General features: G+C 44.0%; 1 protein-coding gene across 6 annotated transcripts in view; it reads left to right on the top strand.

The window, feature by feature from the left end:
• The window catches only part of LOC144607888 (disco-interacting protein 2 homolog C), a 515,842-nt gene that overhangs the window by 130,340 nt on the left and 369,958 nt on the right, over nt 1-15,544 (top strand). For 4 of the 6 annotated variants that reach the window (XM_078425037.1, XM_078425054.1, XM_078425024.1 and 1 more), the window contains exon 2: nt 8,084-8,227. The exons of 1 other annotated variant lie outside the window; for it this stretch is intronic. In XM_078425037.1, coding sequence (XP_078281163.1) covers nt 8,084-8,227 — 144 coding nt within the window. Of the gene's footprint in view, nt 1-8,064; nt 8,228-15,544 lie in introns of all 6 variants that reach the window. One more of the 6 variants, XM_078425030.1, reaches the window with a different exon arrangement.

The following is a 15,544-nucleotide window of genomic DNA, read 5'->3' as shown; positions in this document are numbered from 1 at the left end:
ACTATCCTACACCCACTAGGGACAATTTTTACATTTTACCAGCCAATTAACCTACATACCTGTACGTCTTTGGAGTGTGGGAGGAAACCGAAGATCTCGGAGAAAACCCACGCAGGTCACGGGGAGAACGTACAAACTCCTTACAGTGCAGCACCCGTAGTCAGGATCGAACCTGAGTCTCTGGCGCTGCATTCGCTGTAAAGCAGCAACTCTACCGCTGCGCTACCGTGCCGCCGTTATTATTAAATGTTGCAGAATTCAATGAGATTGAAAAAATATAATTTGTGCTCTTCCTCTCAATAGTCTATCAATGTCTTTATTTCAATATTATTATGGACAGGCAGCATAGGTGTGGAACTATGGTGGCATAGCGGTAGAGTTGCTGCCTTGCAGCGCCAGAGACCCGGGTTCAATCCTGTCGGCATAAGTACTGTCTGCACGGAGTTTGTACGTTCTCCCTGTGACTGCGTGGGTTTTCTCCGAGATCTTCGGTTTCATCCCACACTCCAAAGATGTACAGGTTTGTAGGTTAATTGGTTTGGTAGAAGTGCAAATTGTCCCTTGTGTGTGCGCGTGTAGGATAGTGTTAGTGTGCGGGGATCGCTGGCCGATCCGAACTCAATGGGATGAAGGGCCTATTTCCGCGCTAAGCTAAGCTAAACTTAACTGAACTTCTGGTGTTTCCATTCCATCATCGGTGTCCTACTCCAGGGGTTACCACATCTGCCCCAAAAGCATCTTCCTCTGCAGGATAATTGTAGGATTAGCAAAATCTTTTCATGGTTCCTACATTGACAGTGCTGAAATCATCTTTATGGGGTCACAATTACTTCTGGCTTCAACTTTGAATGTTGAGTGGCTGCCGATCTTGAACGGATGGTCCAAGCATCTCTCTAAAAACTTGATCATATGATCAAAGTTGATAATAACCTGGTGTAAATGCCAGGAGAGTTCTCCATTGTTATTAAGAGTTGGTCTGCAGTGTGCATTTTGTGATCTAGTCAAGAGCGTTTAATTGTCATATGTCCCATAATGGAACAATTTAATTCTTGCAGCAGCACAAAATATATTTGAACATAGTACTCAGTAGACACCATAATAAAGTACAAAAATAAGTTCAATAAGAAACAATGTAGTGGAAAATCATAAACAAAGCCCCAAGTCCTTAGTACAAGAATTAAACTGATTTGGCAGATGTTCAACGTTATTTGTCTACTCAACGCATAAAGCCCTACAAGTAGAATTAAGCATGATTGCAATGATTAGGACTTGAAGTAACATGTCCAGCAGAATCGAAAGGTGAGCTGAAAAATTAATAAATCGCAGCAATCCATGCAAGTATGTCAGAAAGTGAAATGCTGTGGATGCTGGAAATCTAAAATAGAAATTGATAATGTTGGAACCACATTCAAGTCACATCTGCGGAGAGATCAATGTATTTGATGGAAGGTCATTGAATTTATATGCTGCCGGAGTTTGTTTTCTACACAGATGCTGCCTGGCCTGTTAGGCATCTACTGCATTTTCTGTTTTCATCTCATTCTTGTAAAGTATAGCTGATGAAAATACTCGTTTGTCTTGTCAGCTCTGAAACTTGTGACTTTTGTTGTGCAAGAAACATTGTGGAAGGATTAGTGCAAAAGCTTTTGTTTTGCTTCAACTGATTTTAAAGTTCACTTTGTATAAGAAAATAACTGCAGATGCTGGTACAAATCGAAGGTATTTATTCACAAAATGCTGGAGTAACTCAGCAGGTCAGGCAGCATCTCAGGAGAGAAGGAATGGGCGACGTTTCGGGTCGAGACCCTTCTTCAGACTGATGTCAAGGGGTCGGGACAAAGGAAGGATATAGGTGGAGACAGGAAGATAGAAGGATATCTGGGAAGGGGGAGGGGAAGAGAGGGACAATTTAAAATTGGAGAAGTCAATGTTCATACCACTGGGCTGCAAACTGCCCAGGCGAAATATGAGGTGCTGTTCTTCCAATATCCGGTGGGCCTCACTATGGCACTGGAGGAGGCCCATGACAGAAAGTTCAGACTGGGAATGGGAGGGGGAGTTGAAGTGCTCAGCCACCGGGAGATCAGATTGGTTAATGCGGACCGAGCGCAGGTGTTGAGCGAAGCGATCGCCGAGCCTGCGTTTCGTTTCGCCGATGTAAATAAGTTGACATCTGGAGCAGCGGATGCAATGGATGAGGTTGGAGGAGGTGCAGGTGAACCTCTGTCTCACCTGGAAAGACTGTTTGGGTCCTTGGATGGAGTTGAGGGGGGAGGTAAAGGGACAGGTGTTGCATCTCGTGCGGTTGCAGGGGAAAGTGCCCGGGGATGGGGTGGTTTGGGTAGGAAGGGACGAGTGGACCAGGGAGTTACGGAGGGAACGGTCTCGGCGGAATGCAGAAAGGGGAGGGAGATGGGAAGATATGGCCAGTGGTGGGGTCCCGTTGTAGGTGACGGAAATGTTGGCGGATGATTTGTTGGATACGCTGGCTGGTGGGGTGAAAGGTGAGAACGAGGGGGATTCTGCCCTTGTTACGAGTGGGGGGAGGGGGAGGAAGAGCGGAGCTGTGGGATGTAGAAGAGACCCTGGTGAGAGCCTCATCTATAATGGAAGGAGGAAGCCGCATTTCCTGAAGAATGAGGACGTTTGCTACTTTCTACTTTGCTACGTAATCCTACTTTGCTACGTAAGGATTTGTTGGCATTAACTAAGTTGTGAAAATAGTTTGATGCAACAGCATATCAGTAAAAATATATTTTTGCTTCTTGTAAAAATGTTTTAAAGTTCTTTTTGGTATGGATTCCCTCATTGCCTTAAAGTAGATTGTTACACAGTGTTCTTTTCATTATCAGCTGTAATTAAATAAATAGAATACAAATTTAAACCAAAAGCAGGAAGTATTTATGGAATTTGGAGACGGTTTGAACCGGTATGGCTAGCTGGTTTCACAATCAAACAATTGCAACTGCTGGAAAGCTGTTATGAAAAAAACCCTGGAAATACTCAACTGATCAGGCAGCATCAGTGAAGAGAGAAAATGGAGTTAATACTACAGTTGTTGAGGTTACATCAGAACTGGCCGGTACTGGAATGATAGGTTATCTGAAATGTTATTTCCTGAGGGGCTATATCATTAATGGGAAGGTGAGGTGATGTTTTGTGAGTTATGATGGTTTCATTTGAACAATGCAAGAGGTCAAAGTGGATGGGGAATTAAAGCAACAGGAATCTGCAAGCACAGTTATTTTTTACGGAGTGAATGGGGATATCTTATCAGGCAACTGAACCATCCTAACAACAACTAGAGAGCAATCCTGAGCTACTATGTACCTCATTAGAAACCCTCCGAATATCTTGAATCGGACTTTACTGGACTTTATCTTGCAATAAACATTATTCCCTTTATCATGTATCTGGACACTATGAATGGCTCGATTGTAATGATGTATTGTCTTTCTGCTCGCTGGATAGCATGCAACAAAAGCTTTTCACTGTACCTCGCTCGGTACATGTGACAATAAATTAAACTGAACTCTGGTCACCTGACTTATTCACCTGATCTGCGTTTATTTTCACCGATATAGTACACATTGTCAGCATCAAATGCAGCTTGTTAAATTGGAAGAAGTATAAATGAATCACTGCCTTACTTGGGGGAAATAGTCAGGCCAAGTAGCAACTAGTTAATGGACTCGGGTAAATGACCTTCTTGTGGAACTGGGAAAAGTCAGTGATGAACATATTTCAATGTGAATGGGAGAGGAGTGAGAGATCAAAGGTATGTTCAGTGATAGGATGGAAGTTAGGGGAGGTAGAATCATGGTCATACAGCATGGAAACAGGTGCTTCAGCCCTGTCCATGCTGACTAAGATGCCCCATCTATGCTGGTCTCATTTGTCTGCGTTTGGCCATAACCCCTTAAATCTTTCCTATCCATGTGCCTGTCAAAATATCTTTTTAATGTTGTTAATGTACCTGCCTCAACTACTTCCTCTGGCAGACGAAATGTGTAGGAAAGAACGGCAGATGCTGGTTTGCATTGAAGATAGACACAAAATGCTGGAGTAACTCAGTGGGACAGGCAGCATCTTTAGATAGAAGGAATGGGTGACGTTTAGGTTCAAGTCCCTCCTTCAGACTGATGAAGTTTGAAGAAGGGTCTCGATCTGAAACATCATCCATTCCTTCTATACAGAGATGCTGCCTGTTCTGCTGAGTTACCCCAACATATCTACTTCCACTGGCAGCTCTTCCATATACCCACTCTCTGTGGAAAAAAAATCCTTTCAAACTCCCACTAAATGTATCCCTTCTCACCTTAAACCTATGCCCTCTAATTGTTGATTCCCTTTGTCCTGGGAGAAAGGACTGTGCATTATAATTGACAATTGACAGTTCAAGTTAATAACACTGTCAAGGAGGCGAAATTGCATACAAATTATCTGAAGTTACTGAAGAATTTAGGAAGGAATGCTGGAAACCTGGAATTAAAATGGTGGATCACATTCTGATCTTGAGTGTCTGGAAGGCTGGAAAATGTCCATTATAAATTGGGGTGCTCGTCCTTGAGTTTGCGTTGTCTGAAGATGGAGGTGACACAATGGGAGACCCAGCAAAGTGAAGGACAGCTAGTAAGACTTGCAAAGCGAATGGATGTGACTTGCAAATTGGGCTCCCAATCTGGGTTTGGTCACCCTAAAGGTAGAGGAGACTAATTGTAAAGAAAGAATACACACTCTTGTTTCTGTCTGAAGAACTATTTTCAGGATGACATATTTCTCCATACTGACCATAGAAGGGATGGTGATAAGGGACATGATGGCCAGAGTATGTCTTGCAATTGGCTCTGAATGTCAACAAAGCTCTTAATTTCCTGCTGCTAGGCCCATTTAAACTGATTGAAGGGCCTTCACGTGTACTCCACCGACCTGAGCTTTAACTATGAAAGACTTTACTTCAGACTTTAGAGATACAGTGAAGAAACAGGCTCTTTGGCCCACCGAGTTTGCACCGACCAGCGATCACCCTGAACACTAACACTATTCTACACACACTAGGGACGGTTTACAATTTTACCAAGCCAATTTGGAGTGCGGGAGGAAACTGGAGAAGCCCCACACAGGTCACAGGGAAAACGTACAAACTCCATACAGACAGCACCCGTGGTCAGGATTGAACCCAGGTCTCTGGCGCTGTGAGGCAGCAACACAACCACTGCACCACTGTGCCGCTTGGAAAAGATTGAGGAAAGTTTTAACTGGGAGCCGATATCAAAGCAATAAGTTTTAGATGACCATTTATAGAGTTTAGGACAACATTTTCAATTTTATCAAAGCCAATTAACCTCCCAACTCTCCAGCCTACCTCTTTCCATCCAATCCTGGAAAGAGTTCAGGATTTGCTGACTCAGTCCAAAATGTTCATTTCGTTGTCCTGAGACTTTGACTCCAAGTTCAGGATGATCTGACCAAAGGAATCAGACTTCCAGCACCTTGTTGTCTTCTAAGATTTCTACATATTTCAATTAGGCCTCCTCTTATTCTCTGAAATTCCAGGGAACATGGCCCAACTATAATTTTATTTTTAGGACTGTCCTCTTGAGATCCATTTGGTGAAACATCAGTCTACCCACTCTGAGATAGGGTAAAGAGATAAAAACTTGACACTGTAGGTGTTGCTTCAACAAAGCCATTCATTTGCAATTGTGCCACAACTGCCTCTAGTGCACACGACTGCAATAAAGTGTAGGAAAATAACTGCAGCTGCTGGTTCAAATCGAAGGTAGACACAAAATGCTGGAGTAACTCAGCGGGTCAGGCAGCATCTCAGGAGAGAAGGAATGGGTGACGTTTCGGGTTGAGACCCTTCTTCAGACTGATGTCAGGAGGGGGCGGGACAAAGATAGGATGTAGTTGGAGACAGGAAGACAGTGGGAGAACTGGGAAGGGGGGGGGGAAAGAGAGGGGCAGAGGAACTATCTGAAGTTAGATAAGTCAATATTCATACCGCTGGGGTGTAAACTGCCCAAGTGAAATATGAGATGCTGTTCCTCCAATTTGCGCTGGGTCTCGCTATGACAATGGAGGAGGCCCATGACAGAACGGTCAGACTGGGAGGGGGAGTTGAAGTGCTGAGCCACCGGGAGATCAGGTTGGTTAAAGCGGACTGAGTGAAGGTGTTGAGCGAAACGATCGCCGAGCCTGCGTTTGGTCTTGCCGATGTAGAGAAGTTGACATCTGGAACAGCGGATACAATAGATGAGGTTGGAGGAGGTGCAGGTGAACCTCTGCCTCACCTGGAAAGACTGTTTAGGTCCTTGGATGGAGTCGAGAGGGGAGGTAAAGGGACAGGTGGTGCATCTCCTGCGGTTACAGGGGAAGTACCTGGGGAGGGGTGGTTTGGGTGGGAAGGGACGAGTGGACCAGGGAGTTACGGAGGGAACGGTCTCTGTGGAAAGCAGAAAGGGGTGGAGATGGGAAGATGTGGCCATCAGTGGGATCCCGGAATAAATGTCAGTGTACAATTGCATTCCTTATTTGCTTGCTGTACACAGACTCACGGCGATTTGCATTCAAGGATAGCCAGTCTGCCGATTATCATTTGCTTGCTGCTTGTGATTTGAGAAATGTACAGCTTTTCTATATTTTATCAGTGATTTTCTTGGATTTGATCTCTGGTTATGTCGATAGAATGAAGGGTGCTAGCTAATAGCTGGCGCGGTCAGTTTTTCTCTGCCTTGTGGCATCCAACTAGAATCAGAACTGTTGAATCTTAATGTATGGATCGACTGGGCTTGTATTCACTGGAATTTAGAAGGATGAGAGGGGATCTTACAGAAACATATAAAATTCTTAAGGGATTGGATAGGCTAGATGCAGGAAAAATGTTCCTGATGTTGGGGGAGTCCAGAACAGGGGTCACAGTTTAAGAATAAGGGGTCGACCATTTGGGACGGAGATGAGGAAAATCTTTTTCACGCAGAGAGCTGTGAATCTGTGGAATTCTCTGCCACTGAAGGCAGTGGAGGCCAGTTCACTGGATGTATCAAAGATAGAGTTAGATATAGCTCTTGGGGCTAACGGAATCAACGGATATGGGGAGAAAGCAGGAACGGGGTATTGATTTTTGGATGATCAGCCACGATCATATTGAATGGCGATGCTGGCTCGAAGGGCTGAATGGCCTACTCCTGCACCTATTTTCTATGTATGGAATCCTCTGATCATTAGTGGGAACCAATGCTGTGAAGTATCAGCCAGTACAGAGCGCAATATTTACAGATACTTTGAAATGCTTTGTATTTATAAATCATATATTGCATGGTTTGGGTTCTGATATTTATTGAGCTCTGTTTTATTGAACATTTGGGCTGAAATTGAAGTACTATAAGCAAGTAGTTAGTATAATTTTTGTAACTCCTGTTTAAATCCTCCCAAGTGTGGCATTCTCTGACCATAATTTAAAAAAATAAATAATGACAAATATAAATTTAAACGTTAGCTTTCTTGCAAGATCAGGTCTTCAAATTTGTATGTGTTCATAGTTTGTCTTTCTATGCTTACTTCATGTCATAGACTCAGTGCACAGTTCAGCGTTTATCAGGTTGGTAGTGCTACAGAAAGGATACTGTATTTTTCTAAGATTTACCTGAAAGACAATTTTAAAAAAAATTAGAAGCCTATTTCCTTAAAGATTAAAAACAAATTTATCTTATTTAAAGGATAGTTCCATTTAAAGTAATAGTTGCGAACATGGTGTAATGTTGCATGATTTCCGCAGATCTCATACAACAATGCAAAATTGTCACTGTCCAGTGCTGCAGGAGGTTTCATTTAGACATCGGAGTGATAGCATCATGGATCTAGTATTGAGAATTGTGCTCTGGAAGTTCCTATGTATCACTTCATTCTTGTTTTTGCAAAAAGGAGAAAGGGTGCAGCGTAGGGTGGACTGGCAAATTGAACTTGGATTGAAAAAAGCATTTGAACTTGTTGTTCTTTGTTCGTGTGTGATTGACTGCGTTTACTATTAAAAGCAATAATCGGAAGAAATGGTTGCAACAGAACTTTATGTCCACTGCAGGAAGTGATGCAATGGAATTTCCTAGGCATGGCTACGAAGAAGAAAGACACAATGGCATCGCCCTAGTATCCAAACATCCCAGTGAGCTGCACGTCATTACTGACAGCACCTTTCTTCAACTAGATACAAAACCTAACTTTAATGGTGAGTAGCCCTTCACCCCCATCCCACAGTAATAAGTAGGGTAGACATCCTTCAGTGCGTACTTGTGTACTTCATTTCCTTTCCGTGTGTTGATTGTGGTCCGTTAGCATTTGCTTGAAATGTACCACACCCAGTAGCTTTGTTGTCTCCATCTTACTGTCTTTGTATGGTTCTTGCATTCAAGTTCATAATTGCAAATCCATCTCCATAGTCTTCATTGTCTCATGTACTTCATTTCCAAACAGCATGCTCTGTTTTTGTTCTGATGCACATGTTGGTAAGATAAAATTGAACCCTAGACCTGCTGCGAAGATAATAATTGGAAACACCGAGACATGTTGCCCGCTGTTTACCGATTACTGTTGACCAGTTATTTAGCTGGCTTGCATCAATGATTTGGTGGGAATGACCACACTCCTTTTGGAGACCCTCCATGGATTTGTGCGGCACTACTATTGTGCTGAATGGAATAGACTTGCACCAGATCTGCCAAATTAAAACTGAACATCCACGAGGCAAATTCCAATGCATGCTGTCACCGCATGCCCTGGCACTGCTCCATCCCAGCCAAGGTAAAGGGTCAGCATTAGTGGAGCAGTGAAGAGTGGTTGGGCTTGCTGAGAGCAGAAACGTGGAAACCAATTACACCAGAACCTGAGTTGCCAACCTGGTGAAGCTTCAACTTAGAACTACGTGTGGCAAAGCGCATAACAAACACGTGCAATGGACACAGCCAAGCTGTCTCGCAACTGATGGAGCAGATCAAAGTTCTGTTCTTAATGGTGACAGACAATCAAACACATCCTGGGAAGAGGACGGTCCAAGAATTGTGGGATCCAACATGAGAGTGCCAATTGAAAGACTGAAAATGTTGCAGCCTTTTTCAACTGGAAGAGATAGTCCTCGATGTCGTCGTCTTCATGTGAAGTCATGAAGGGACCACAGAGCATTGACTGCAATTACGTCTGTGGTTCAAACAATATCTGGACTGCAAAATCTTCACTAGACGAGCCATTGCCTCCAACCAAACTACAAGACTGGCATCGATCCAACAATGTGCAGGATTGCTCAATGCTACTCAAGAAGTTTAACACTGGTCGGCACAGAACAACTGTTTGCACAAACACGCTATGGATGCAGTGTGCAATTCTGCAAGATATAATGTGGGTAATCCTTTCGTTTGGCAGCAACTCCCAAATCTGTACCCTCTGCTACCAAGAAGAAGGTCCCGATCTGAAATGTCGCCTATCTATTTTCTCCAGAGATTTAGTTTAGAGATGCAGCGTGGAAACTGGCCCTTTGGCCCACCGAGTTCACGCTGACTGGCGATCCCCGTATGCTAACACCACCCTACACACGCTAGGGACAATTTTCAATTTTACCAAGCCAATTAGCCTACAAACCTGTACGTCTTTGGAGTGTGGGAGGAAACTGGAGCTCCTGGAGAAAACCCATGCAGGTAACGGGGAGAACGTACAATCTCCGTACAGACGGCACTCGTGGTCAGGATCGAATCTGGGTGTCTGGCGCTGTAAGGCAGCAACTCTACCGCTGCTCCACCGTGCTGCCTGACCTGCATTTTGTGCCTGCCCTCGACTGCCAAGAAGGCATGGGAACACCGTCACCTGCTGGTTCCCCTTCCCCCCCACACCATCCTTATTTGGAAATAAATCATCACACGGCCAAAACTTTGGGGCTCCCTCCTGAACAACCCTGTGTGGCTACTTTTATCAAAAGCACTGCAGTGGTCCAAAAAGATGGCTCGTCACCATTGTTGCGAGAGTAATGCCCAGATTCCATAAAATGAATAAGTGATCATTAATGTGATCTTTGCAGTAATCCATACATCTTATGCAAATGCTGGAAATTGCATGTTTCGGGTGTGTGTGTGTGGTAAGTCGGCAGTATGATACAGCTTCAAAATTGCACCAGAATCTCTGATTCCGCTGTGACATGTCGTGCTTGAAACGAATGAATAAAACATTGGTGATTCTCAATTTCTTTTATGAGTGGCAGGCGGGAGAATTCTCCCCATTGCTCCTCCTTGGTCAGATGCTCATCGTCCTTTGAGCCAGCACTTCCAATCCATCTCCAATGTTCGTGACTGCCATTCATAATCGGCTTCAGGGCGGAAGGATCAAGAGTGTTTTTATTGTCGTATATGTCCTGAAACGGAACAATGGTGTTGTGCTTTCTCATCCTGTCTTGGATAAAATGTTCTTTGTTCTGTTACATGTTACATCAGTGAGCTTCTGAGAAGGAGGAAACGTAAGAAACCTATAGTGTGATCTATAGGTCAGTGTCAGGCAACAGTGAGGTTAAGCAGGTGCCCGAGACTTTAGCTGCTCACGACTCACCCTTTTTATAACTGATGCATAATTGACCCTAAACCTAATCTCACACCGTGGAACTGTAAGATTTTGAAAAAGACTTTCTGTCTACAATAGAATTTGTGTAATGTGTCTGATAATTCAATGGGTAGTAGGCATAGTGAAGTTACTGAATAAGAATGTCGAAGAATGCAGCGGGGGATTTAACCGTCAGTCGCACTTGGACACAAAAGACTAATGTCACACTTAAAATGTGGGTTTTACAACTCATCCAGTTCATGAATTATCTTCTCCTACATCCTTGCCTGGTCTGTATGTGATTCCGGTTTCGCACCAAATTGGTTGACTCTCAACTACCCTCTGATATGGTTTATAAATTCAGGGGGGCAATTAAGCGTGGGCAATAAATGTTGGCCCTGCTGGTGACATGCACATTCTGCAAATTAATAAAATAACAAAATGCCCTCTAAGCTGCAATAAAGTTGAAGTAATTTATTCTGATTTACTCTCCAAAACCATCATTCATGGCTGAAATAACAATTTATGGGTACAAGAAACGGATAAGAAATGGAATATATATTTTACACTTTCACTCGAAGAAAAGTGAATTTTATTTCTTTGGTCTGAATGTTAAGGGTGAACTGAGTTTGCAGCTGCCTTCTCAACAGCCTATCCCATGACAGATTTTTCTTATTAAAAATTTCTTCTTGGAATATGGGCAGCATTTGTTGCCAATCGCAAAACTAGCTGTCATGTATAATTATTGAAAGATAATTAGCAGGCGCCACCACTCTTTGCATACAATTGGCAGATCAGAGCTGCAGCCAGTTTGTATCCTTATGAAGATGTTGCCAGATATTTGACATTTGTAACCTGCTTTGAAGGGTGGGAAGAGAATAGACCGTTCTTAATAATTTCTGAAATGTTCATTAATAGAGCAGTCCTTTACAAAAGGTTGTTAACTTTGTTTCCTTAGTTTCCTTGATGCTGGTGTTCCTAATTGCTGTATGTTCCTCGTCATCTTTAAAATATCATAGGAAATGCCTATCCCAAGGCAGTGTGCTAAATGGAAGGTGTAGGAAGGAAAAGCAGATGATGGTTTACACTGGGGATAGACACAAAATGCTGCAGTAACTCAATGGGTCAATCAGCATCTCTGGGGGGGAAAAGGAATAGGTGATGAATCTCAGTCTGAGGGTGGGTCTCAACCGGGAACGTCACCAATCCTTTTCCTCAGAAATGCTTTGGAAGGAACCGCAGATGCTGGTTTAAACCAAAGATAGACACAAAATGCTGCAATTAACGGTTCGGTTTGAGACCCTTCTTCTGTATCTCCCTCTACCCTGACTCAGTCTGAAGAAGGGTCTCGACCCGAAACGTTAACCATTCCTTCTATCCAGAGATGCTGCCTGTCCCGCTGAGTAACTCCAGCGTTTTGTGCCTATCCCCAGAAATGCTGCCTGACTCGTTGAGTTACTCCAGCATTTTGTCTCTCTTTGGCTAAATGGAAGGTTGGGTTTGGCACCATTACCTGGTCTTTGATGAGGAAGCTGAACATATCATTGTCTTTTGATCATCCAAGGAACTGGGAGAAGCATCTCCACAGATACCTCAGAAGCATGGAGAATGCAAAGGATAATACAGAATACTGTTTTAACGGACCTCTTTACAATGTATTTTGGTTTAATGGATGGACCGGCTTGGCCCTGTCCTTTTAGAGCCCTAGCTGCCCACAACGTCCCAGTTTCCCTCCCCTGCCTCTCAGTCTGATCAACGGCTCTGACCCGAAATGTCACCCATTCCTTTTCTCCTGAGATGCTGTCTGATCCAGCTGCCTGAGTGACTCCAGCATTTTGTGTCTATCTTCAGTATAAACCAGCATCTGCAGTTCCTTCAGACACACTACTTCTACCGTATGCGTTTTACAGAATGTGGCAGGTAAACTTTAGAGATTTCTTAAAAGACAGTGGATCAGCAGAAAAATAAGTATCCATGGACATAGATACAGATACAGAATGGAAATAAGTCCTCCAGCCCACTAAGTCTGTGTTGACCATCCCTACCCATTTAGTACCCATTCTACGGTATTCCTATTAAATACATTTCTCCCCATATTCTCATCAGCCTCCCCGGACTCCATTGCTAACCTACACACTAGGAACAATTTACAGTGACCACTTAACCTACCAACCTGCGCACATTTGGAAAGTGAGAAGCAACTCATGTGGCACGGTGGCGCAGCGGTAGAATTGCTGCTTTACAGTGAATGCAGCTCCGGAGACCCGGGTTCGATCCTGACTACTGGTGCTGTCTGTACAGAGTTTGTACGTTCTCTCTGTGACCTGCGTGGGTTTTCTCCGAGATCTTCGGTTTCCTCCCACACTCCAAAGACATACAGGTATGTAGGTTAATTGGCTTGGTAAATGTAAAAAAAAAAATTGTCCCTAGTGGGTGTTGGATAGTGTTAATGTGCGGGGATCGCTGGTCGGCGCAGACCCGGTGGGCCGAAAGGGCCTGTTTCCGCGCTGTAACTCTAAACTAAAACTCACCAAGTCACAGGGTGAACATGCAAATTTCGCACAGGCAGCAACCGAAATTGGGATTGAATTCAGGGTGGAATTCAACTAAGGTTTGTTGTACTAGAAACCGAACTGGAAGTGATGAGCAGGTCAGCAGCATCTTTCGAGACGAGGACAGGAGCAATCTGCCCGGCACAGAGGACTTTAGACTTTAGAGATGGAGCATGGAAACAGGCCATTCGGCCACTGAATCCGCGCCGGCCATCAATTACCACATGCGCAAGCATTATCCAACACAGTAGTGACAATTTACAATTTTACCAAAGCCAATTAACCGACAAACTTGTACATCTTTGGAGTGTGTGAAGAAACCGGAGAAAACCCACGCGGTCATGGGGAGAATGTACAAACTCCGTACAGACACCACCCGTAGTCACGATCAATCCTGGCTCTGGTGCTGTAAGGCAGATTAGGTAAAGGGGAGGCGCAATGAGACCTTGGTGTCCTTGTACACCAGTCACTGAAAGTAAGTGTGCAGGAACAGCAGGCAGTGAAGAAAGCTAATGGCATGTTGGCCTTCATAACGAGAGGATTTGAGTACAGGAGCAAAGAAGTCCTTCTGCAGTTGTATAGGGCCCTGGTGAGACCACATCTGGAGTATTGTGTGCAGTTTTGGTCTCCTAATTTAAGTAAAGACGTCCTTGCTATTGAGGCAGTGCAGCGTAAGGTCACGAGGTTAATCCCTGGAATGGAGGGACTGTCATATGAGGAAAGATTGGAAAGACTAGGCTTGTATTCACTAGAGTTTAGGTGGATGATAGGGGATCTTATAGAGGTGTATAAAATTATAAAAGGACTAGACAAGCTAGATGCAGGAAAAATGCTCCTAATGTTGGGGGAGTCCAGAACCAGAGGACACAGTCTAAGAATAAAGGGGAGATATGATAGTAGCATTTAATAGCATTTAGATGGGCACATGGGTTTGCATGGAATGGAAGGGTATGAATCATGTACAGGCAGATGAGATTAGTTTAGTTTGGCATCGTGTTCGGCACAGACATTGTGGGCCGAAGGACCTGTTCCTGTGCTGTACTTATCTATGTTCTATTTGGAGAGATGTAGGCCAGTGGGATTAGCCCAGTTGGGCAACTTGGTCAGAATGGACAAGTTGGGGCGAAGGGCCTGTTCCTGTGCTGTACTTGTCTATGTTCTATTTGGAGGGATCTTGGCCAGTGGGATTAGCCCCAGTTGGGCAGCATAGACAAGTTGGGGGTCAAGGGCCTGTTTCTGTGCTCTATGACTATGCAGCTGCAATGGTGACATTTCTGACTTCTGATTAAATGCAGGAAGCAGAGCTGAGGTGGCCATCAATGTAACAGAAAGAGAATCGAGGGAGGGGCGTGATACTGTTCATACTTCCAACAGCTGCAGCATTGTGCAGTGATTCACTTCGGCCTACGTAAAGGCATGATTCGGCACGGTTGCAAGGTTCTGTACCCATGAAAACATTCACAGCTTTAACTGATGCATGAAAAGCATTTGGAGAACTAAACCCAGCCAATGATATATTCACAAGAACGGGGGAAGATTGTTTGATTTTATTGAAAGTGTGAGATTGCAAGATCCCTGGAATAGACATAACCTGATGAGGAATGAATAAAAATGGAGCAGGGAGGAATCAATTCCCCACAAACAATGGAACCATAATAGCAAGTACCATACCATATCACAATGCGAGTAAAGGCCATCCAGGATTCCTGTTCTAACCAATAAAAACATCACTGTGACTCTGTTCTGCTCCTTGTGATGCTCTGACGATGGCAACAAACTGCACGCCTGGGCAGTGAACTGTTGAACAGATTTATCCTTGATCCGCTGCATCTGTCAAGCAATGGATCTGATGTGTCTTTTTTTTTTGTTGCATTGTGAGCATCTGGTGAAGGGCAGGGATATCGCTGTGAATAGCTATTGGCTCAAAAAAACATAGAAAATAGGTACAGGAGGAGGCCATTTGGCCCTTCGAGCCAGCAACGCCATTCAATGTGGTTCCGGCTGATCATCCGCAATCAGTAACCTGTGCCTGCCTTCTCCCCATATCCCTTGATTCCGCTGGGCCCTAGAGCTCTATCTAACACTCTTTTAAATCCATCCAGTGAATTGGCCTCTGCCGCCTTCTGTGGCAGAGAATCCCACAAATTCACAACTCTGGGTTAAAAAGTTTTTGCTCATCTCAGTTTTAAATGGCATCCCCTTTATTCTTAGACTGTGGCCCCTGGTTCTGGACTCCCCCAACCTTGGGAACATTTTTCCTGCATCTAGCTTGTCCAGTCCTTTTATAATTTTATATGTTTCTAAATTTTATTTTATTCTCTCATTTTATTTTGTTAAACTTGCTGAAGGGCTATGTTCCCTTCTCGCATGAAGACTCGAGGTGCAAGAATCTAATCCCAGACATGAGGATTTCTCTA

This window comes from Rhinoraja longicauda, chromosome 2 (assembly GCF_053455715.1).
Source record: "Rhinoraja longicauda isolate Sanriku21f chromosome 2, sRhiLon1.1, whole genome shotgun sequence".
NCBI classification, from domain to species: Eukaryota; Metazoa; Chordata; class Chondrichthyes; order Rajiformes; family Arhynchobatidae; genus Rhinoraja; species Rhinoraja longicauda.
Note: the sequence above shows the minus strand (reverse complement) of the source record. Positions and strands in the feature narration are given on the sequence as shown.